This window comes from Somniosus microcephalus, chromosome 10 (genome assembly GCF_052327205.1).
Source record: "Somniosus microcephalus isolate GS21.2 chromosome 10, FLI_Smic_1.0, whole genome shotgun sequence".
Taxonomy (NCBI): Eukaryota; Metazoa; Chordata; class Chondrichthyes; order Squaliformes; family Somniosidae; genus Somniosus; species Somniosus microcephalus.
Window position 1 is genome coordinate 2097257 of NC_140996.1, and position 22483 is coordinate 2119739.

Consider the following 22483-nt stretch of genomic DNA (forward strand, 5'->3'; position numbering starts at 1 on the left):
CTCAGCCATCGGCCGGTTCAAAGGCAAGCGACTCAGAGCATCAGCATTAGCCAGCATCTTCCCAGGCCTGTAGCAAAGTTCATAACTGTAGGCCCCCAACATCAGACTCCACCAAAGCATACGCGGTGATATGATCTGGGGCATGGGCTTGGAGTGATGCAGGAGCCCCAAGAGTGGCTTGTGGTCTGTGTAGATGACAAACTGTCTCCCTAACAGGTACTGGCTGAACTTCTTTACCCCAAATATGATGGCTAGGTCCTCCTTGTCAATCTGGGCGTAATTACGTTCTGTTGTTGAGAGTGTTCTTGAGGCAAAACTGATAGGCGCTTCCCGGCCATCTGGCTCTATGTGACCCAACAGAGCTCCCAGCCCGTATGGTGAGGCATCACACACCAACACCAATGGCTTCTTTTCATCATAGTGTGCCAGAACCTTATCTGCTTGTAGCAGTTCCTTTGCCTGTCTGTAGGCTGTTTCATGAGCTGAGGTCCAGTTCCACACTGTTGCTTGGTCTAACAGCCTGTGCAGTGGCTCTAAGATTGTGGCTTTGCCCTTGAGAAAACAACTGTAGAAGTTTAACAGTCCGAGGAATGCCTGCAGTTCGGTCTTGTTCTTGGGGGTGGGAGCGCTCCTGATAGCCTCCACCTTCTCTGTAGTCGGATGCACACCGCCTTTGTCCACTCGGAATCCCAAGAACTCCACCCCATTGGCAGCGAACACACATTTCTCCTTCTGAAGGCGTAGTCCTACCTCAGCCAGCCGGCGTAGTACTTCCTGCAGCCGCTCATCATGGGCTTCCTGTGTCTTGCCTGTAATCAGTATGTCATCCAAGTAAGGCTGAACTCCCGGAACACCAGCCAACAGCGTGTCCATGAACCTCTGAAAGATTGCCACAGCCGTAGACACCCCAAACTGCAGCCTTGTGGCTCGGAAAAGTCCTCTGTGGGTGTTGATTGTCAACAGCTCGGCTGACCCTTCATCCAGGACCAGTTGCTGGTATGCTTGCTTGAGATCCAGCTTGGTGAACAGAGTGCCTCCAGCCAGTGTTGAAAACAGCTCTGTAACTGTTGGTAAGGGATCTGGTAACACAGCAGTATTAACCGTACATCTGTAATCTCCACAGATTCACAGGCACCCATCCTTTTTTGCAATGGGCACGATAGGGGTGGCCCAACGGGAGTTCTTCACTGGCAAGAGAACCCTTTGGTTCACCAGCTTATCCAGGGCCTCATCCACCTTCTTGCGCAACGCAAAAGGAACTGGTTGCGCCTTGAAGAACTTAGGCGCTACCCCTGGGTCCACTTCGATTGAGACTGGCGGTCCCCGACAGGCCCCGAACTCACCAAAAACCTCTTCATAGTTCTCCAACATAGGCATTAAGGGCTGTCGCTGTACCGTGTGTACTCCTGTCACTTCAATACCGAGGGGCTCAAACCAATCTCTGCCCAGCAGGCTTGTGCCCTGCCCCACCACCACATAAAGTGGAAGTGTGTCCTTGACTGCCTGATACTTAACTTCCACATGAATCATACCCAGCACCTGGAGTTGAGCTTGGGACCACTGCCGTAGCACGCCACTGACCTGAGCTATCGCCGGGGGTTCACTTGGCCACAGCCTATTGTAAGTCTCTTCACTTATCAACGAACACGCTGAGCCTGAATCCACCTCCATGCAGAGTGGTGCCCCATTCATGATCACATTTGCCGTGTATCCCCACCGTCTGTGGGGTAGCTGCTCAGCTTCCGTGGTATACACTGTGTACTCATCGTTGTCCTCCAGTGTCAGGGTGTGTGTCTGCGATGCTTGTGTTGGCTCTGCTGCAGCAGCCTGAGCTTTCTTCATGCAGACACGAGCTATGTGTCCTCTTTTCTTACAGAAATGACATACCGCTGACACAAATTTGCATGTAGTGGAACCATGGAGAGCCCCACAGCGGAAACATTTTTTTCCTGTCTCTTTAGTTGCCTCCATGTCTCTCGCAGCAGCAGCTGCGTGTGTGGTCTTGTGCACCTCCTCGGCGGCCTGAGATGGTGCTGCCTCTGTACGGAGCATACGTGTGTTCATCGATGCAGCCTCTGCTGCTAAAGCCTTCTCCTCGGCCAGCCGGAACGTCAGGGCCTTCTCCGCTAACAGCTGTCTCTGCAATGCCGAGTCCAGCACTCCACACACAATCCGATCACGAAGCATATTGTCTAACTGGTCACCAAAATTAAAATGTAATGAGCGTTTCCTCAACTCAGCAATGTAACTTGAAATAGATTGTCCAGGCTGTTGTTTACAATTGTGAAAATGGAAACACTGCACAATCTCTGAGGGTTTTGGGTTAAAATGTTTCTGCAGCTTCTCAATCAAATCAGCATAATCCACCTCACTAGGTTTACAAGGAGCCACCAATGAACACAGGACGGAGTAAGTAGCAGCTCCACATACACTTAGCAACACTGAGCGCTTCTTCTCTTCTTTGTCAATATTATTGGCCTCAAAGAAACACCCCAGTCTTTCTGCATATTCCTCCCATGAACTGTCCTTATCCCCAGAGAACTCTTCAATACGTCCCAAGGTCGTCATAATTTTAATGTGTACTGTCCCTTTAAGATCCACGGACTTTTTTCTTTTTTTAAAAAAATTCTTTTTCTCCTCCGGCCAGAGTTACGGTAGCTACACTCACGGTAGTTGCCTGGCCCGCACAATACTCTGTCCGCCGTCTACGTCACAGCTAGCCAACTATCAAAATGCCATTGATGTTGCTAGCTGAGTGGCCCGCTCGTCGCAATTTCCAATATCACGGCTGTAGGTTCGCATGTCTATCTCCGTCCTTCTAGAGAGTTCAACAGCCGCCTCGTCGCCAGTATTGCATCTTGACCGAACAGTAATGAATAGAGGAGACGGAATGTACTTTTTACTATTTACTGAGTAAATGAGTGGGCATTATAGCACATTGTCTGCATGGCAGAACCCGAAACTCAAAACACAACAAAAATTACACGCAGTACTCCAGATGTGATCTCAGCAGCGGCCTGTACAATTGTATCAAGACTTCCCTACTTTTATACTCCATCCCCCTTGCAATAAAGGCCAACATTCCATTTGCCTTCCTAATTACTTGCTGTACCTGCATGCTAACTTTTTGTGTTTCATGTACGAGGACCCCCAGACCCCTCTGTACCGCAGCATTTTGTAGTCTCCCTACATTTAAATAATAATTTGCTTTTTTATTCTTCCTACCAAAGTAGATAACCTCACATTTTCCCACATTATACTCCATCTGCCAAATTTTTACCCACTCACTTAACCTATCTATATCCCTTTGCAGACTCTGTGTCCTCCTCACAACTTGCTAACCCACCTATCTTTGTATCATCAGCAAATTTAGCTACAGTACACTCGCTCCCTTCATCCAAGTCATTAATATAGATTGTAAATAGTTGAGGCCTCAGCACTGATCCCTGTGGCACCCCACTAGTTACAGTTTGCCAACCTGAAAATGACCCATTTATCCCAACTCTGTTTCCTGTTAGTTAGCCAATCCTCTATCCATGCTAATATATTACCCCCAACCCCATGAGCTCTTATCTTGTGCAGTAACCTTTTATGTGGCACCTTATCGAATGCCTTCTGGAAATCCAAATACACCACATCCACTGGTTCTCCTTTGTCCACCCTGCTCATTACACCCTCAAAGAACGCGAGTAAATTTGTCAATGTGTGCTGTGGGCGGGATTTGAGTGGTGGACAGGGCTTGGGCGGTGGGCGGGACTTGGGCAGGGCATGTGCTGTGGGCAGGGCTTGGGCGGTGGGTGGGACTTGGGCAGGGCATGTGCTGTGGGTGGGGATTGGGGCGGTGGGTGGGACTTGGGCAGGGCATGTGCTGTGGGTGGGGATGGGGCGGTGGGTGGGTCTTGGGCAGGGCATGTGCTGTGGGCAGGGATTGGGCGGTGGGTGGGTCTTGGGCAGGGCATGTGCTGTGGGCAGTGGGCTTTGGCGGTGGGTGGGACTTGGGCAGAGCATGTGCTGTGGGCAGGGATTGGGCGGTGGGTGGGACTTGGGCAGGGCATGTGCTGTGGGTGGGGATTGGGGCGGTGGGTGGGACTTGGGCAGGGCATGTGCTGTGGGCGGTGGGCTTGGGCGGTGGGTGGGACTTGGGCAGGGCATGTGCTGTGGGTGGGGATTGAGGCGGTGGGTGGGACTTGGGCAGGGCATGTGCTGTGGGTGGGGATTGGGGCGGTGGGTGGGACTTGGGCAGGGCATGTGCTGTGGGTGGGGATTGGGGCGGTGGGTGGGACTTGGGCAGGGCATGTGCTGTGGGCAGGGCTTGGGCGGTGGGCAGGACTTGGGCAGGGCATGTGCTGTGGGCAGGGATTGGGCGGTGGGTGGGTCTTGGGCAGGGCATGTGCTGTGGGTGGGGATTGGGGCAGTGGGTGGGACTTGGGCAGGGCATGTGCTGTGGGCAGGGATTGGGCAGTGGGTGGGACTTGGGCAGGGCATGTGCTGTGGGCGGTGGGCTTGGGTGGTGGGTGGGACTTGGGCAGGGCATGTGCTGTGGGCGGTGGGCTTGGGCGGTGGGTGGGACTTGGGCAGGGCATGTGCTGTGGGTGGGGATTGAGGCGGTGGGTGGGACTTGGGCAGGGCATGTGCTGTGGGCAGGGTTTGGGCGGTGGGTGGGACTTGGGCAGGGCATGTGCTGTGGGTGGGGATTGGGGCGGTGGGTGGGACTTGGGCAGGGCATGTGTTGTGGGCAGGGCTTGGGCGGTGGGCGGGACTTGGGCAGGGCATGTGCTGTGGGCAGGGATTGGGCGGTGGGTGGGTCTTGGGCAGGGCATGTGCTGTGGGTGGGGATTGGGGCGGTGGGTGGGACTTGGGCAGGGCATGTGCTGTGGGCAGGGATTGGGCGGTGGGTGGGACTTGGGCAGGGCATGTGCTGTGGGCGGTGGGTGGGACTTGGGCAGGGCATGTGCTGTGGGCTTGGGCGGTGGGTGGGACTTGGGCAGGGCATGTGCTGTGGGCAGGGATTGGGCGGTGGGTGGGACTTGGGCAGGGCATGTGCTGTGGGCGGTGGGCTTGGGCAGTGGGTGGGATTTGGGCAGGGCATGTGCTGTGGGCAGGGATTGGGGCAGGTGGCCCTGATGGACCCTTGTGAGTGCGATGCGTCCCTGGCTGTGTAAATGATTCCATCCCCGGGGCATCTCCAGCTGTGGCAGGAGGTTCCATTGTGCCGATCTCTTGGGGCCACCAATTTATTCAGCAGAATCACCGTCCCAGTTTCGCACAATCTCCAGCACAGTTGTTGTTAGGAAGGTAAAGACCAGAACACCAACCACCTCACACCACTGGTTACTGAAGTGGAGACTGACTTTTATTGGTTTCCTTTGGGTGTGGCAGGTTTCATAAATAAATAATCAGCTGCATGAACTCTTGATTTTATTCATTTATTGCAGAGTGAGATTTTGAAAGTTGTAAAAACAGCAGCCTCTTAAAGTTCACAGGTTTTAAACTGAGGTAGAACATTGTAGGAAAATTGGAAGCAAATCTAACAACATAGAATAGGGTTAAAAGTCAAATTCCTTTGAATTTGAGAATTCTTAAAAAGACAGTAGTTTTTATGGTTTAAACACTGAAAGCCTAATTTACCAGCGCAATCAGTTTGCCAGCCTGCCCTGTGTTTACGAACACCGTAATAAAAGCATCGAACCAGGGAGACTCCTCTCTTAAAACATAACTTGATTCAATTCCCAAGAAAGCTTTTGAAAAACAAATCACTGACTTTCCCTTGGTTTTCAATCAGTAATCCTTTATAAGGAAAGCCTTCCTGTAAGAGCTTGCTATGAATGGCCTTTATGTCCGTGGGGCTGCTTGAGATTAGACAATCAGGCACCAAAACAATTGCAATAAATGTAGCAAGGTCCTAAATGTGTTTTGAAACAGAATCCTAGGCAAATCATTTCCTTTGGATCCTTTTACCCGAGATTCAGAATGACAAAGACTGAGGACATTCGGTCAGCGAGAGAAAGATTAAAGAAGATAACAAACTTAGAGCCGACCATTTTAGCAGCAGAACGAATTTGAGTAGGAAGAGAAGCTCAGAAGTGAAAATTGTGACCAATTAGTTTGGTAACGGTTAAGCTGAAACAGAAAATTATGCCTGTCGAACTAAAACCAGGAAGAGATGATTCCCTGAAAGCATTTCAACAGAGGGACAGCACCAGATTGGCACAGAAGAGGATTCAATGCTGACCTTTTGGTCTGACCATTTCTGTCATAAGCCTGTTTACTAAAACTGATACTATTTACTAATCCTTCTATTCAATGAGACTTTAATCAGAGGCGCCATCTGCCTGCTCAACAACAACAATTTGTATTTATATAGCGCCTTTAACGTAGTAAAACGTCCCAAGGTGCTTCACAGGAGTATTATAAGACAAAAAATTTGACACTGAGCCACATAAGGAGATATTAGGGCAGAGGTAGGTTTCAAGGAGTGTCTTAAAGGAGGAAAGAGAGGTGGAGAGGCGAAGAGGTTTAGGCAGGGAATTCCATGGTTTAGGGCTTAGGCAACAGAAGACACCAATGGTTGAGCGATTATAATTAGGGTGCTCAAGAGGGCAGAATTAAAGGAATGCAGATATCTCTGGGGGTTGTGGGGCTGGAGGACATTACAGAGATAGGGAGGGGCGGGATTTGAAAGCAAGGATGAGAATTTTGAAATCGAGGTGTTGCTTAACCAGGAGCCAGTGTAGGTCAGCGAGCACAGGGGTGATGGGTGAACGGGACTTGGTGCGAGTTAGGACATGGGCAGCAGAGATTTGGATGACCTCAAGCTTACATAGGGTAGAATGTGGGAGGCCAGCCAGGAGTGTGTCGGAATAGTCAAGTCTAGAGGTAACAAAAGGTATGGATGAGGGTTTCAGCAGCGGATGAGCTTAGGCAAGGGTGGAGACGGGCGATGTTACAGAGGTGGAAAAGGCGGTCTTAGTTATGCCGCGGATATGTGGTCGGAAGCTCATTTCAGGGTCAAAATTGACACCAAGGTTGTGAACAGTGTGGTTCAGCCTCAAACAGATGCTAGGGAGAGGGATGGAGTCGGTGGCTAGGGAACGGAGTTTGTGGCGGGAACTGAAAACAATGGATTCGGTCTTCCCAATATTTAATTGGAGAAAATTTCTGCTCATCTGGAACTGGATATCAGACAAGCAGTCTGACAATTTAGAGGCCATGGAGGGGTCAAGAGAAGTGGTGGTGAGGTAGAGCTGGGTGTCGTCAGCGTACATGTGCTCAGGTGGATGTAAAAGATCCCATGATCTTATTTGCTATATAATTGCAAGTTTGTTGTTGTTCTGCACTGTTATAGTATTAAATGGTTACATGGCATTTACAGCATAAAAACAGGCCATTTGGCCCAACGGGTCCATGGCGGTGTTTCTGCTCCACACGAGCCTCCGCCCACCCTTCCCCATCTAACCTCATCAACATATCAACAACAATTTGTATTTATATAGTGCCTTTAACATAGTAAAACCGCTACAGAAAACAATAATAAGAATAAAACCGGATGGACCACCCGGCATTGACCTCGGCACCGACTTCAGACATGACAACAGCACACCCAGCCCAGTCGACCCTGCAAAGTCCTCCTCACTAACATCTGGGGACTTGTGTCAGAATTGGGAGAGCTGCCACACAGACCAGTCAAGCAACATTCTGACATAGTCATACTCACAGAATCATACCTTTCAGCCAATGTCCCAGACTCCACCATCACCATCCCTGGGTATGTCCTGTCCCACCGGCAGGACAGACCCACCAGGGGTGGTGGCACAGTGGTATACAGTCAGGAGGGAGTGGCCCTGGGAGTCCTCAACATTGACTCCGGACCCCATGAAGTCTCATGGTTTCAGGTCAAGCATAGGCAAGGAAACCTCCTGCTGATTACCACCTACTGCCCTCCCTCAGCTGATGAATCAGTACTCCTCCATGTTGAACACCACTTGGAAGAAGCACTGAGAGTAGCAAGGGCACAGAATGTACTCTGGGTGGTGGACTTCAATGTTCATCACCAAGAGTGGACTGAGCTGGTTGAGTCCTGAAGGACATAGGCTGCCAGACTGGGCCTGCGGCAGGTGATGAGAGAACCAACATGAGGGAAAAGCTGACTTGACCTCGTCGTCACCAATCTACCTGTCGCAGATGCATCTGTCCATGACAGCATTGGCAGCAGTGACCACCGCACAGTCATTGTGGAGACGAAGACCCGTCTTCACACTGAGGACACCCTCCATCGTGTTGTGTGGCACTACCACCGTGCTAAATGGGATAGATTCAGAACAGACCTAGCAGCTCCAAACTGGGCATCCATGAGGCGCTGTGGGCCATCAGCAGCAGCAGAATTGTATTCCACCACAATCTGTAACCTCATGGGCCGGCATATGCCTCACTCTACCATTACCATCAAGCCAGGTGACCAACCCTGGTTCAATGAGGAGTGCAGAAGAGCATGCCAGGAGCAGCAACAGGTGTACCTAAAAATGAGGTGCCAAACTGGGGTAGCTGCAACTCAGGACTACGTGCATGCTAAATAGCGAAAGCAGCATGCTATAGACAGGGCTAAGCGATCCCACAATCAACGGATCAGATCAAAGCTCTGCAGTCTTGCCACATCCAATCATGAATGATGGTGGACCATTAAACAACTAACGGGAGGAGGAGGCTCCATGAATATCCCCATCCACAATGATGGCGGAGCCCAGCAAAAGACAAGGCTGAAGTGTTTGCAACCACCTTCAGCCAGAAGTGCCGAGTGGATGATCCATATCGGCCTCCTCCTGATGTCTCCATCATCGCAGAAGCCAGTCTTCAGCCAATTCAATTCTCTCCACGTGATATCAAGAAACGGCTGAGCACACTGGATACAGCAAAGGCTATGGGCCCTGACAACATCTCGGCTATCATGCTGAAGACTTGTGCTCCAGGAGTAGCCGTGCCTCTAGCCAAGCTGTTCCAGTACAGCGGCAACAGTGGCATCTATCCGACAAAGTGGAAAACTGCCCAGGTATGTCCTGTCCACAAAAAGTAGGACAAATCCAATCTGGCCAATTACCACCCCATAAGCCTATTCTTAATCATCAGCAAAGTGATGGAAGGTGTCATCGACAGTGCTATCAAATGGCACTTACTCACCAATAACCTGCTCACCGATGCTCAGTTTGGACTCCACCAGGAACCACTCGGCTCCCGACCTCATTTCAGCCTTAGTCCAAACATGGAGAAAAGAGCTGGATTCCAGAGGTGAGGTAAGAGTGACTGCCCTTGACATCAAGGCAGCATTTGACCGAGTGTGGCATCAACTAGCCCTAGTAAAATTGAAGTAAATGGGAATCGGGGAAAACTCTCCACTGGCTGGAGTCATACCTAGCACAAAGGAAGATGGCTGTGGTTGTTGGAGGTCAATCATCTCAGCCTCAGGGCATCACTACAGGAGTTCCTCAGGACAGTGTCCTGGGACCAACCATCTTCAGCTGCTTCATCAATGAACTTTCCTCCATCATAAGGTCAGAAATGGGGATGTTCGCTGATGATTGCACAGTGTTCAGTTCTATTCAAAACTCCCCAGATAATGAAGCAGTCCATGCCTGCATATAGCAAGACCTGGACAACATTCAGACTTGGCTGATAAGTGGCAAGTAACATTCGCGTCACTCAAGTGCCAGGCAATGACTACCTCCAACAAGAGAGTCCAACCACCACCCCTTGACATTCAACGGCATAACCATCACCGAATCCCCCACCATCAACATCCTGGAGGTTACCATTGACCAGAAACTTAACTGGACCAGCCACATAAATACGGTGGCAACAAGAGCAGGTCAGAGGCTAGGTATTCTGCGGCGAGTGTCTCACCTCCTGACTCCCCAAAGCCTTTCCACCATCTACAAGGCACAAGTCAGGAGTGTGATGGAATACTCTCCACTTGCCTGGATGAGTGCAGCTCCAACAACACTCAAGAAGCTCGACACCATCCAGGACAAAGCAGCCTGCTTGACTGGCACCCCATCCACCACCTTAAACATTCACTCCCTCCACCACCAGTGCACCGTGACTGCAGTGTGTACCATCTACAAGATGCACTGCAGCAACTCACCAAGGCTTCTTCAGCAGCACCTCCCAAACCTGTGACCTCTACCACCTAGAAGTACAAGGACAGGAGGCGCATGGGAAAACCATCACCTGCAAGTTCCCCTCCAAGTTATCGAACCTCCCCATAAATGCATCTCTGCTATTCACATCAACTATGTGGAAGCGGGTTCTAAATTCTAACCACTTTCTGGGTAAAGGAGTTTCTCTTGAATTCCCTATTGGATTTATTAGTGACTATCTTATATTTATAGCCTGCAAATGGAAACATTTTCTCTACGTCTACCCTATCAAACCCCTTCATAATCTTAAAGACCTCTATCAGGTCTTCCCTTTTCTAGAGAAAAGTGCCCCAACCTGTTCAATCTTTCCTGATAGGTATAACCTCTCAGTTCTGGTATCATCCTAGTAAATCTTTTTTGCATCTTCTGCAGTGCCTCTATATCCATTTTATAATATGGAGACCAGAACTGTTCACAGTACTCCAATTGTGGTCTAACCAAGGTCTTATGTTCATTAATAAATAGACATTCTTATTATGAACACAGCTAGCTTTTGCTAGTTACTTTATTGAGCACATGTGGACTAGGTACAGTATCTGTAGAGGCTTCCATCTTGACTGCTGCCTTGTGGGTAGCCTAGTGCCTCATGGGTAATGTAGTCTTAATATACATACAGCTGGGTAGTGTAGTCTTATACATACAGCTATATACAGCTCTACGGCTCCACCTAGTGTCCACTATAGAATGACATGTTATTGATCATTACATCCCCTTTCTTTGAGGTTTAACAAAATCAATATCAATCAACTTTCAAGAAAACAATAAAGATAATATCAGTAACACTTTTGTTAGTGCTCTATAAACATAAATATTTTCAAAACAGTCAACACATTTTCAAAGCTGTACATTGTACTCAAAGATTAAGTCTATCAGGCTTTTTTACTTCACGTGTGGATCTTCTCAACACGGGTAAGTCTGATGTGTCTTCATGAGATTGTTCTGGCGGTGAATGACAAGATGCAGTTGCGGCATTGTCATCGATCTGCTCTTGTATAGATCGAGGTCTCCTTGCGATCTTTGCTTGGAGAGGGTTTCAGTGTTTCCTTCACTCTTCATGCCATAACTCTCAATGTAGTCAATGCACTCTCGAAAAACTGCTGGCAGCTGGATCCCATCATACAGCACAGTCCTCTCAGCAGCCTCGGCTAATGGAACACCAAAGATTGGCCTGAGGGAAGGAGGAGTATCCACCGGAACTGCTTCCTGCTCTGGTGCAGGCTTCTTCTTTTTCTTTTTCTCTTTCCACTGCTTAACAACATCTGTTGCGGCTATATCTTTGGACTTTTTCTCCTTGTGTTTTTCCTCTTTGTGCTTTTCTTCCTTTGGCTTCTCTTTGACCTTAAAGTCTTTTTCTTTCTTCTTGGAGAAACTAGGCTTTTTGAAGACATGGATACCCTTTGGCCTTTTCATCCTTGATGGGCTCTCTGCTTCATCACCTGAGTCATCTGGTCTGCTTATGGCACAGTTTATACGGTAGACTCTCTTGACCAGTTCTAAGTCTTCACAAGCTTTGTCACCTAGTACCGAATCAAGTCTTTCAACCACAACAGAAAACATGAGATGATGCACTTTGTCTTTGACTGTCACTTTAAGTCTGCATACACCTAAGCTATCTATTTTCTGTCCATTATAGCTCTTCAGTAGTACTGACTTTTTCTGTATTTTGGGCTTTTCTTTCATATTTTTTATGTCACTCATACTGATTAAGTTTGCTTTTGCCCCAGTGTCCAGTTTCAATGTAACTAATGTTCCATTTATCTGCAGTGAGATCATCCATTTGTCCACTTTTACTGCATTGACTTTATGTTCAGCATTGTCCATTTCTGAGGGCTGCACATTTTCTGTATCTTTTTTGATATCGTCACATGACACCATTCCTACAAAAAATGTCTCACTTAAATCAGTGTCCTCAATCACATTAACTTGTTGCCCTTTCGTTGTTTTTACTTTTGAAAAGCATTGTTTGGCAAAGTGATTCTTTCCATTACACTTTGTGCACATTTTTCCAAACGCTGGGCATTGTCTTAACTGGTGTTTGTAACCACAGCGTTTACAATTAAAAATTTCATCCTCCGATTGCTTTTCATTTCTGTTCTGCCCATGTTTCTTCCCCTTATAGGACACAGCACCGACAGCAGCATTATCACTCATTACAATCGCATCATTATTGATTTCACTGAAAGTCTTCGCGTGCTTTCGAGCTAGCTCGCTGGCTTGGCATATTTTCACCGCATTTTCCAAATTTAGTTCGGTTTCTCTCAACAGACGTTCCCTGACTTTTTTATCATGAATACCAAACACAATCTGGTCATGAATCATGGATGCTTTGAGCTCAGAGAAATTACATGTCTGTGCTTTCAGTTTCAGATCAGTTATAAAGCTATCAAAAGTCTCATTTTGCTGCTGTGTCCGAGAACAGAAGATGTATCTTTCCTAGGTCTCATTCTTTTTGGGAGAGCAATGTGCATCAAATTTTTTTAGCACATCTTCTCATTTTTCTCTGTTCTCCTCTGGATTAAATACAAATGTATTAAATACCTCTATCGCCTGTGGGCCTGCAACCGTAAGCAACAACGCTATCTTCCTTACGTCTGGCTTTGTACCGAATCCGATGGCTGCAATGTAGAGTTCGAATTGTTGTTTAAAAGTCTGCCAATTGTAGTCGATTTTTCCTGTGAGTTTCAAACGCTCTGGTGGCTTCAAATTCTCCATGTCGCTTTTCACAATTTTTAGCAGATCTTCACCATCCTGGTACCATCTTATGTTCATTAATAAATAGACATTCTTATTATGAACACAGCTAGCTTTTGCTAGTTACTTTATTGAGCACATGTGGACTAGGTACAGCAGAAAATGCTGGAAAAACTCAGCAGGTCAGGCAACATCCGTGGAGAGAAATTTGAGTTGACGTTTCGGGTTTGACCCTTCTTCAAAACTTGAGAGAAAAGGAACTAGATCGAAGGCAGGGCTGCGATCGGACAAAAGAATAAAAGAACCAAAAGAAGTAAAAGAGATTAGAAGCTAGACGAGATGGTAATAGGCTGGGATTAGGTGTAAAGTGTACTGGCAGGGCAAAAGATAGTTGCCAGGTGTGAGAGAGAAACAAAAGGAAAGGGGGGGGGAGGAAAGGAGTGGAAAAATATAAGTAAAAATGAAATAGGGGCCGAGGTTATGATCTGAAATTGTTGAACTCGATATTGAGACCGGAAGGCTGCAGAGTGCCTAATCGGAAGATGAGGTGCTGTTCCTCGAGTTTACGTTGAGCTTCCGTGGAACAGTACAAGAGGCCAAGGACGGTGAGGTCCGAGTGGGAATGGAGCGGTGAATTGAAATGACAGGCGACCGGAAGCTCGGGGTCACCCTTACGGGCTGAACGGAGGTGTTCCGCAAAGCGGTCACCCAATCTGCGTTTGGTCTCCCCAATGTAGAGGAGACCGCATCGTGAGCAGCGAATACAGTATACTAGATTGCGAGAAGTACAAGTAAATCGCTGTTTCACCTGGAAGGGGTGTTTGGGGCCCTGGACAGTGGGGAGGGGGGAGGTATAGGGGCAGGTGTTACACCTCCTCCGCTTGCACGGGAAGGTGCCAGGCGAAGGGACCCCACCAGCCTCCACATTCAACGGATCATCCTCCGGCATTTCCGCTACCTCCAAAGTGATCCCACCACCAAACGTATCTTCCCCTCCCCTCCCCTTTCAGCATTCCGCAGGGACCGCTCTCTCCGAGACACCCTAGTCCACTCCTCTATCACCCCAAACAGCCCTTCCCCTTCGCCTGGCACCTTCCTGTGCAAGCGGAGGAGGTGTAACACCTGCCCCTATACCTCCCCCCTCCCCACTGTCCAGGGCCCCAAACACCCCTTCCAGGTGAAACAGCGATTTACTTGTACTTCTCGCAATCTAGTATACTGTATTCGCTGCTCACGATGCGGTCTTCTCTACATTGGGGAGACCAAACGCAGATTGGGTGACCGCTTTGCGGAACACCTCCGTTCAGCCCGTAAGGGTGACCCCGAGCTTCCGGTCGCCTGTCATTTCAATTCACCGCTCCATTCCCACTCGGACCTCACCGTCCTTGGCCTCTTGTACTGTTCCATGGAAGCTCAACGTAAACTCGAGGAACAGCACCTCATCTTCCGATTAGGCACTCTGCAGCCTTCCGGTCTCAATATCGAGTTCAACAATTTCAGATCATAACCTCGGCCCCTATTTCATTTTTACTTATATTTTTCCACTCCTTTCCTCCCCCCCCCTTTCCTTTTGTTTCTCTCTCACACCTGGCAGCTATCTTTTGCCCTGCCAGTACACTTTACACCTAATCCCAGCCTATTACCATCTCGTCTAGCTTCTAATCTCTTTTACTTTTGGTTCTTTTATTCTTTTGTCCGATCGCAGCCCTGCCTTCGATCTAGTTCCTTTTCTCTCCAGTTTTGAAGAAGGGTCAAACCCGAAACGTCAACTCAAATTTCTCTCCACGGATGTTGCCTGACCTGCTGAGTTTTTCCAGCATTTTCTGTTGTTATTTCGGATTTCCAACATCTGCAGTATTTTGCTATCGGACTAGGTACAGTATCTGTAGAGGCTTCCATCTTGACTGCTGCCTTGTGGGTAGCCTAGTGCCTCATGGGTAATGTAGTCTTAATATACATACAGCTGGGTAGTGTAGTCTTATACATACAGCTATATACAGCTCTACGGCTCCACCTAGTGTCCACTATAGAATGAATTGTTATTGATCATTACACAAGGGTCTATACAAGTTTAACATAACTTCTCTGCTTTTCAATTCTATCCCTCTAGAAATAAACCCCAGTGTTTTGTTTGCTTTTTTATAACCTTATTAACCTGTATTGCTTCTTATAATGATTTGTGTATCTGTACCCCATTTAGACACTTATTTTCCAAGGAGTATGTGGACTTCTTATTCTTTCTACCAAAATGTACCATCTCGCACTTATCTATATTGAAGTTAATTTGCCAATTACATGCCCATTCTGCAAGTTTATTTGGGAGATTGTTCTCGTAAGCCCAAATCCAAATGATCCAAATACACCAAGAATAAAAGTGGATCCAGCACTGATGCCTGGGGAACAACACCTACACGCCTTCTCCAATCCAAGCAACTCCCATTTACCCCAACTCTTTGTTTTCTGTCTTTCACCGACCTTACTATCCATGTTGCTACATTTCATGTCGTACCATATCCCTGAATCTTTGTAACAAGCTTCCTGTGAGGCACCTTATTGAATATCTTCTGAAAATCTATACACCCTACATCTACTGCATTCCTTGTATCTATCCCATGCATTTCAAAATGCTCATTAACTTTATCTCAAACTATGGATTCTAAGGGTTTTCCCCAATTGACATTAGTCTACAGTTACCTGGTTTATCCTACTCTCTTTTCTTGAACCAATGTGTTACACTGGTGACTCTAAAGTCCCCTGACAATTTGCATATTTATGGAGGGTGGAAAAATTGTGGCCAGGGCCTCTGGTCTCTGACTTCTTTTCACAGCCTAGGGTGCAACCGTCAGTGCCCAGTGACTTATACACCTTAACACTCTGCTTGTTAGTTCAGAGACAGCATAAGGTATAGAGAGACAGAGACATAGGCCTAGATTTTCCTGAGATTTTCAGTAAAATAGCAGGGTGGGACTTCTGCCGACCCACATAGAATCATAGAAAGTTACAGCACGGAAGGGGACCATTTCGGCCCATCGTGTCCGTGCCGGTCAACAAAGAGCTGTCCAGCCTAATCCCACTTCCCAGCTCTTGGTCCATAGCCCTGCAGGTTACAGCACCCCAAGTGCACATCCAAGTACTTTTTAAATGTGGTTAGGGTTCCTGCCTCTACCATCCTTTCAGGCAATGAGTTCCAGACCGCCACAACCCTCTGAGTGAAGACGTTTCCCCTCAAATCCACTCTAAACCTTCCCCCAATTATTTAAATCTGTGCCCCTGGTTTTTGACCCCTCTGCTAAGGGAAATAGGTCCTTCCTATCCACTCTATCTAGGCCCCTCATAATTTTATACACCTCAATAAGATCTCCCCTCAGCCTCCTCGGTTCCAAGGAAAACAGAACCAGCCTATCCAGTCTTTCCCCATAGCTAAGATTCTCTACTCCCAGCAACATACTTGTAAATCTCCTCTGTACCCTCTCTAGTGCAATCACATCTTTCCTGTAATGTGGTGACCAGAACTGCATGCAGTACTCTAGCTAAGGCCTAGCTAGTGTTTTATACAGTTGAAGCATAACCCCCCTGCTCTTGTATTCTATGCCACAGCTAATAAAGGCAAGCATTCCGTATGCCTTCTTAACCACCTTATCTACCTGGCCTGCTACCTTCCGGGATCTGTGGACATGCACTCCAAAGTCCCTTTGTTACTCTACACTACTCAGTGTCCTACCATTTAATGTGTATTCCCTTTCCTTGTTAGCCCTCCCCAAATGCATTACCTCACACTTCTCCGGATTGAATTCCATTTGCCACTGTTCTGCCCAACTGACCAATTTATTGATATCTTCCTGCAGTCTACAGCTTCTTTCTTCAGTATCAACCACACAACCGATTTTAGTATGAATCCACTGGCACCTGATCATATTTTCTTGGGGGGGTGTCTCATTTAATATGTAGGGAGCGAGTTCGGCAACAATCCTGAACGCGACTAGGGGTCTGCTACTCAGAGGGAAGGAAATGGTCACAACCACGGCAGCTCACTCAAAGGGGGAAGTAATAAAGCGAGAGCAAGAGCTGAATTGAAAATTGAAAACCATGGCAGAGGAGGGTCTCTGGGGGTCTGCAATGACCATGGCCCCAAGATTCTCAGAAGCTGCAGTGGAGGTAATGGGGCAGAGAGAAGGTCCAGAAGACAAAGGCTCTTTGACACTCAGGGAGTTATGCCCCAGGAATTGGATGTGCAATAGTGGTCAGTGCCAACTCTGCCACCCCATAAACAGCTGTTCAGTGCCAAAATGTTTTAATGACCTCACCAGGCTGGCCAAGGTTAGTGAAGGCTGGGCTTAGAGGGTGCGGAATTCTTAAAGTGCATCTAGGAGAGCTTTTTGAGCCAGCATGTAGAAAGTCCTACAAGAGAGGGGGCGGTACTGGACCTAATTCTAGGGAATGTAGCCGAGCAAGTGGTAGAAGTGTCAGTAGGACAGCATTTTGGTGACAGTGACCATAATTTGGTGAGATTTAAGGTAGTCATGGAAAAGGACAAAGATGGACCGGAAATAAAGGTTCTAAATTCGGGGAAGGCCGATTTTAATATGATAAGGCAGGATCTGGCCAAAGAGGACTGGGATTAGCTACTTTTTTAATGTGGAAGCAAGTCATCCTCGGTTCCGAGGGACTGCCTAAAAGAGAAGAGCGATCCAATTTCCTGCAATGATTAACTGGGAAAAGAAGAGACAGTATTTCACAAGGGAATGTCTGCAGACACCTGGGTGAAAACACACGGTGAAACAGTTTGCAGCATGTTTAAATCTCATGATGAAATTGCTGCATCAGATGCTCACTGCAGACAGCCAGAGGCAGAGGACTGCCACCAGTGGAGGAATGGTCAGCAGTGGCACAATCCTCAAAGGGCAGGAGGAAATTCGGCAAACCCTGAGCACCGCCAATGGAGAACCAGGGCACCAGAGCTGGACCCCGCCCCTGGCTAGCCCCACACACCGCCGGCTCCGCCCCTCCATAACCCCACCCACCACAGGCTCAGCCCCGCCCACCGCAGGCCCCTCCCCTCCATGACCCCGCCCACCACAGCCTCGCCCACCGCAGGCTCCTCCCCTTCATGACCCCGCCCACCGCAGGCTCCGCCTGTCCATGACCCCGCCCACTGCAGGCTCCCCCCCTCCATGACCCCGCCCACCGCAGGCTCCCCCCTCCATGACCCTGCCCATCACAGCCCCGCCCACAGCAGGCTCCTCCCCTCCATGACCCCGCCCACCACAGCCCCGCTCACCGCAGGCTCCTCCCCTCCAGGACCCCGCCCACCGCAGGCTCCGCCTGTCCATGAGCCCGCCCACCGCAGGCTCCCCCCTCCATGACCCTGCCCATCGCAGGCTCCCCCCTCCATGACCCTGCCCATCACAGCCCCGCCCATAGCAGGCTCCTCCCCTCCATGGCCCTGCCCACCGCAGGCTCCGCCCATCCACTGCCCCGCCCACCTCAGGCTCCGTCCGGCCCACCGCAGGCTCCGCCCCTCCACGGCCCCGCCCACCGCCAGCTCCGCCACTCCATGACCCCGCCCACCACAGGCTCCTCCCCTCCATGACCCCGCCCACCACAGCCCTGCCCACACATGGCTCCTCTTCTCCCTTGCCCCGCCCAGCCCATCACAGCCCCGCCCACAGCCGACTCCTCCCCTCCAGGCCCCGCCCACCCAGGCTCCGCCCACCATGGGCCCGTCCACAGTAGGCTCCGCCCCTCCGTGGCCCCGCCCACATCAGGGTCCACCCCTCACAGGCCCCGCTCCCGCGCTTTTCGCGGTTTGTGCCACTGACCCGGAACTGGAAACTCGCACTTCCGCTCTAGTCCCGCCCGCTTGAAAAAAAATGGCGCCGCCGGAGCGGGAGAGAAACTGATAAAGAAAGAGTGAGAGGGAAAGGGAAAGAGTGAGAGGGAAAGGGAAAAAGAGAGAGTGAGCGGACCCGGGCCTGACGGCGGGAGCCGGCCTGCGGAGGCCCCGCGGGCTGAGGGCGGGCGGCAGCGATGGCCAGCGTGGATCACAAGTCCCCGAACCTGCTGCTGCAGAGCCTGTGCTGCCGGATCCTGGGCCGCACCGAGGGTGAGTGAGGGGGCCGGGGGCCGCACCGAGGGTGAGTGAGGGGGCCGGGGGCCGCACCGAGGGTGAGTGAGGGGGCCGGGGCCTCACTGGCAAATGTTCAGCATCCATAATGTGAAGTGGTACATTTTGGAAGGAAGAATAAAGAGGCCGCACGTTCCTTAGAAAATAAGAGTCTAAATGAGGGATCGGGGCTCAGATACACAAATCACTAAAAGTGGCGACGCTGGGTAATAAGGCCAAAAAAGGCAAACTAAACGCTCGGGTTCATTTCTAGAGGAATGGAATTGCAGAGAAGTTATGTTGAGCTTGTATCGAACCTTGGTTGGACCACACTTGGAGTACTGCGCAAAGTTCTGGTCTCCATATTATAAAACGGACATAGAAGCACTGAAGAAAGTGCAAAAAACATTTATTCGGGATACCAGAACTGAGAGGTTATTCCCATCAGGAAAGATTTAACACGCTGAGGCTCTTTCTACCTAGAAAAGGGAAGATCTGTTAGAAGTCTTTAAGATTATCTTCTTCTTTCGTTTGGTAGTAGCAGAGCAAATCAGTTGTCAATATCTAACTCGGATTTCCAGGCCAAAGCTTCCAGTGTAACAGCGTGGATATCTTGTAGGCTGCCTGTGAATTTCCTCTGAGGGCAGTGCTCAATGATGTGCTCCAGGGTCTGATTAGGAGCTCCACAGTCGCATTATGAGGATGCTTTAATCTTCCATCTATGGAGAAGGTGGCAGCATCTACCATGACCGGTTCTGGGGTGGTTGATGGTTGTCCACTGTTTGCGAGGAAGGTTTGATCCTTCAGGTTGGAATGTGGGGTCCTCTATAAGGAATCCATTCCGTATGTCACAGTTCTTCCAAGGATTTTGCCATCGGTCATCAAGGCTGAGGGGAGATCGCTGAAGGGCTTCGGCAATGGTCCAAAATGGCCGCCTAGATTTGAGACTGGTTGGTGGTAGGTTGTTCAAGTTGGCCTGGATTGGCATGTCTTTGCTGGTGTAGCGGTTGTATTCTCTGGAGACTGCATATTCGCGGCGTAGGTGTGGTGGTGCGATGTTTGCAAGCATGGGCAGCCAAGGTGGTGTTGATAAAAGCGTACCGGTGATAATTCTCATAGTAGAATTGACCTGGACATCAACAGATTTGACACGCGGACTCGATAGCCATGCCGGAGAGCAGTACTCCACTGTAGAGTACACCAGGGTGAGTGCTGCCGTACGGAGGGTTTGAGTGTCTGTTCCCCATGTGAATCTGGCAAGTTTCTGTATCAAGTTGACCCTGCTCTATCGTTTCTTCACAAGGTTCTGGAGATGTTGTCTTATCTGTCAGGGTGCGATCAAGCGTGAGTCTTAAATAGGATTTTTTGGCATGGTTTACCTCTGCGCCGCAAAAGGAGACTTTCAAAGCTTGGTTTGCTTGATGGGTGTTGAGGTGGAATGTTGAGATGTTGGTCTTTTGGGAGTTTGACCGAAGTTGCCATCGGCGTAGGTAGGCCTCCATCCTCTGTAAGTCACTGGTTAGGGTCTCTTCGGTGATGGACAGATTCATGTTTTGCGCGGCCAAGGCAATGTCATTGTATACGAACTTGCGGGACTCTATTTTGGGCAGGCCACTGGTGTAAATGTTGAATAACATGGGTTCCAGGACAGACCCCTGTGGGAGTCCGTTGTTCCATGTCCTGTATCTGCTCTTCTGGGTGCCAGAGTACACACGGAAGCGTCAGTTGCTAAGCATTGAGTTGAGAAGATGGATCGTTGTTCTGCAGGGTAAAATGGTGGAGAGCTTGAAAAGCAGTCCATGCTGCCAGACTGTGTCATACGCTGCTGACAGGTCCACGAGTGCTATAGCAGTCTTGAGCTGGCACTGGAATCCTGCTTCGACGTGCATTGTTAAAGCTACCACTTTTTTATTTGCTTATGGGATCAGGGCGTCGCTGGCAATGCCAGCATTTATTGCCCATCCCTAGTAGCTCTTGAGAAGGTGGTGGTGAGCCGCCGCCTTGAACCACTGCAGTCCGTGTGGTGAAGGTGCTCCCACAGTGCTGTTAGGTAGGGATTTCCAGGATTTTGGATCAGCGATATACTTCTAAGTCAGGATGGTGTGTGACTTGGAGGAGAACTTGGAGATGGTGGTGTTCCCATGCACCTGCTGCCTTTGTCTTTCTAGGTGGAAGAGGTTGCTGGTTTGGGAGGTGGTGCCGAAGAAGCCTTGGCGAGTTGCTGCAGTGCATCTTGTAGATGGTACACACTGCAGCCAAAGTACGCCGGTGGTGGAGGGAGTGAATGTTTAAGGTGGTGGATGGGGTGCCAATCAAGTGGCTGCGCTTCGTCTTGGATGGTGTCAAACTTCTTGAGTGTTGTTGCAGCTGCACTCATCCAGGCAAGTGGAGAGTATTCCATCACACTCCTTACTTGTGCCTTGTAGATGGTGGAAAGGCTTTGGGGAGTCAGGAGGTGAGACACTCGTCGCAGAATACCCAGCCTCTGACCTGTTCATGTTGCCACAGTATTTATGTGGCTGGTCCAGTTAAGTTTCTGGTCAATGATGACACCCAGGATGTTGATGGTGGGGGATTCGACGATGGTAATGCTGTTGAATGTCAAGGGGCAGTGGTTAGACTGTTGCTTGTTGGAGATAGTCATTGCCTGGCACTTCTGTGGCGCGAATGTTACCTGCCACTTATGTAGTGTATGTGCCTTTAAGAGCCCCCTGTGTACTGTAATGCCGGTAATGGCCACTATATAAGCCTGTATATTGTGTTGTATCAGCTAGTTCACCTCCAGACTTTGTTCAGTAAACACCTGTGAAACCAACTCCTGCCTTCAGTGTCTCTATTAACACATGGACACAACAGTGGCGACAAATTGGAAACGGACTTACCTGCAATTCGGCAGCACCTCAAGGACATCGATTCCTCAGACGTCCAAAGTCGAAGAAAAGCAAAAAAAAAAAAATCTGTGGTTTCACCAGCTAGTCGAGCTGGTGGCAGGTACTGCAATAATCCTTCCTGGGCAGGCTGGGGCTCCATCGGCTGGCTCTGTGGCGAGGCCAAGCAGCGAAGGCGGAGGCAAGCAAAAACAGATGGGGGGGAGCACTCGGGAGACGGCCGGCGCTGCAAAGCAGGTCGGCGTTTGAACCTAGCAGAGTGGGGGAAAAGTCCCAGAGAGTCCGGCGGGAACGAGTCTCCACCTGTAAATAATTTTTTTTTTTTTTTTAAACCGCGGAAAACAGCGTTGTCGGCGGGAAAGCGCGGGAAGCGCAATATCTTTTCTGCAGGAAAGAAAGAAAAGCGCGGGAAGCGCCATTTTTTTTCCAGGATGCCTAAGGCTGGCAATATTGATGCTTTTGATAATGATATAGAGGATTGGACCACATATGTGGAAAGAGTGGAGGTATATTGCACAGCAAATGGAATAGAAAATGATAAAAGGGCGTCAGTACTTCTAAATCTAATGGGCGCAAAGCCATACGGGCTGTTAAGAAACTTAATCACTCCAGCC

At 49.3% G+C, this 22483-nt stretch overlaps 1 protein-coding gene across 2 annotated transcripts in view; it reads left to right on the top strand.

Moving 5' to 3' along the window:
* Positions 1-18706: 18706 nt before the first annotated feature.
* The window catches only part of tubgcp3 (tubulin gamma complex component 3), an 86340-nt gene continuing 82563 nt past the window's right edge, over positions 18707-22483 (top strand). The window contains exon 1 of one of the 2 annotated variants that reach the window (XM_085998332.1): positions 18707-18981. In XM_085998332.1, coding sequence (XP_085854458.1) covers positions 18906-18981 — 76 coding nt within the window. In that variant the 5' untranslated portion in view covers positions 18707-18905. The remainder of the gene's footprint in view (positions 18982-22483) is intronic. The other variant, XM_085998331.1, reaches the window with a different exon arrangement.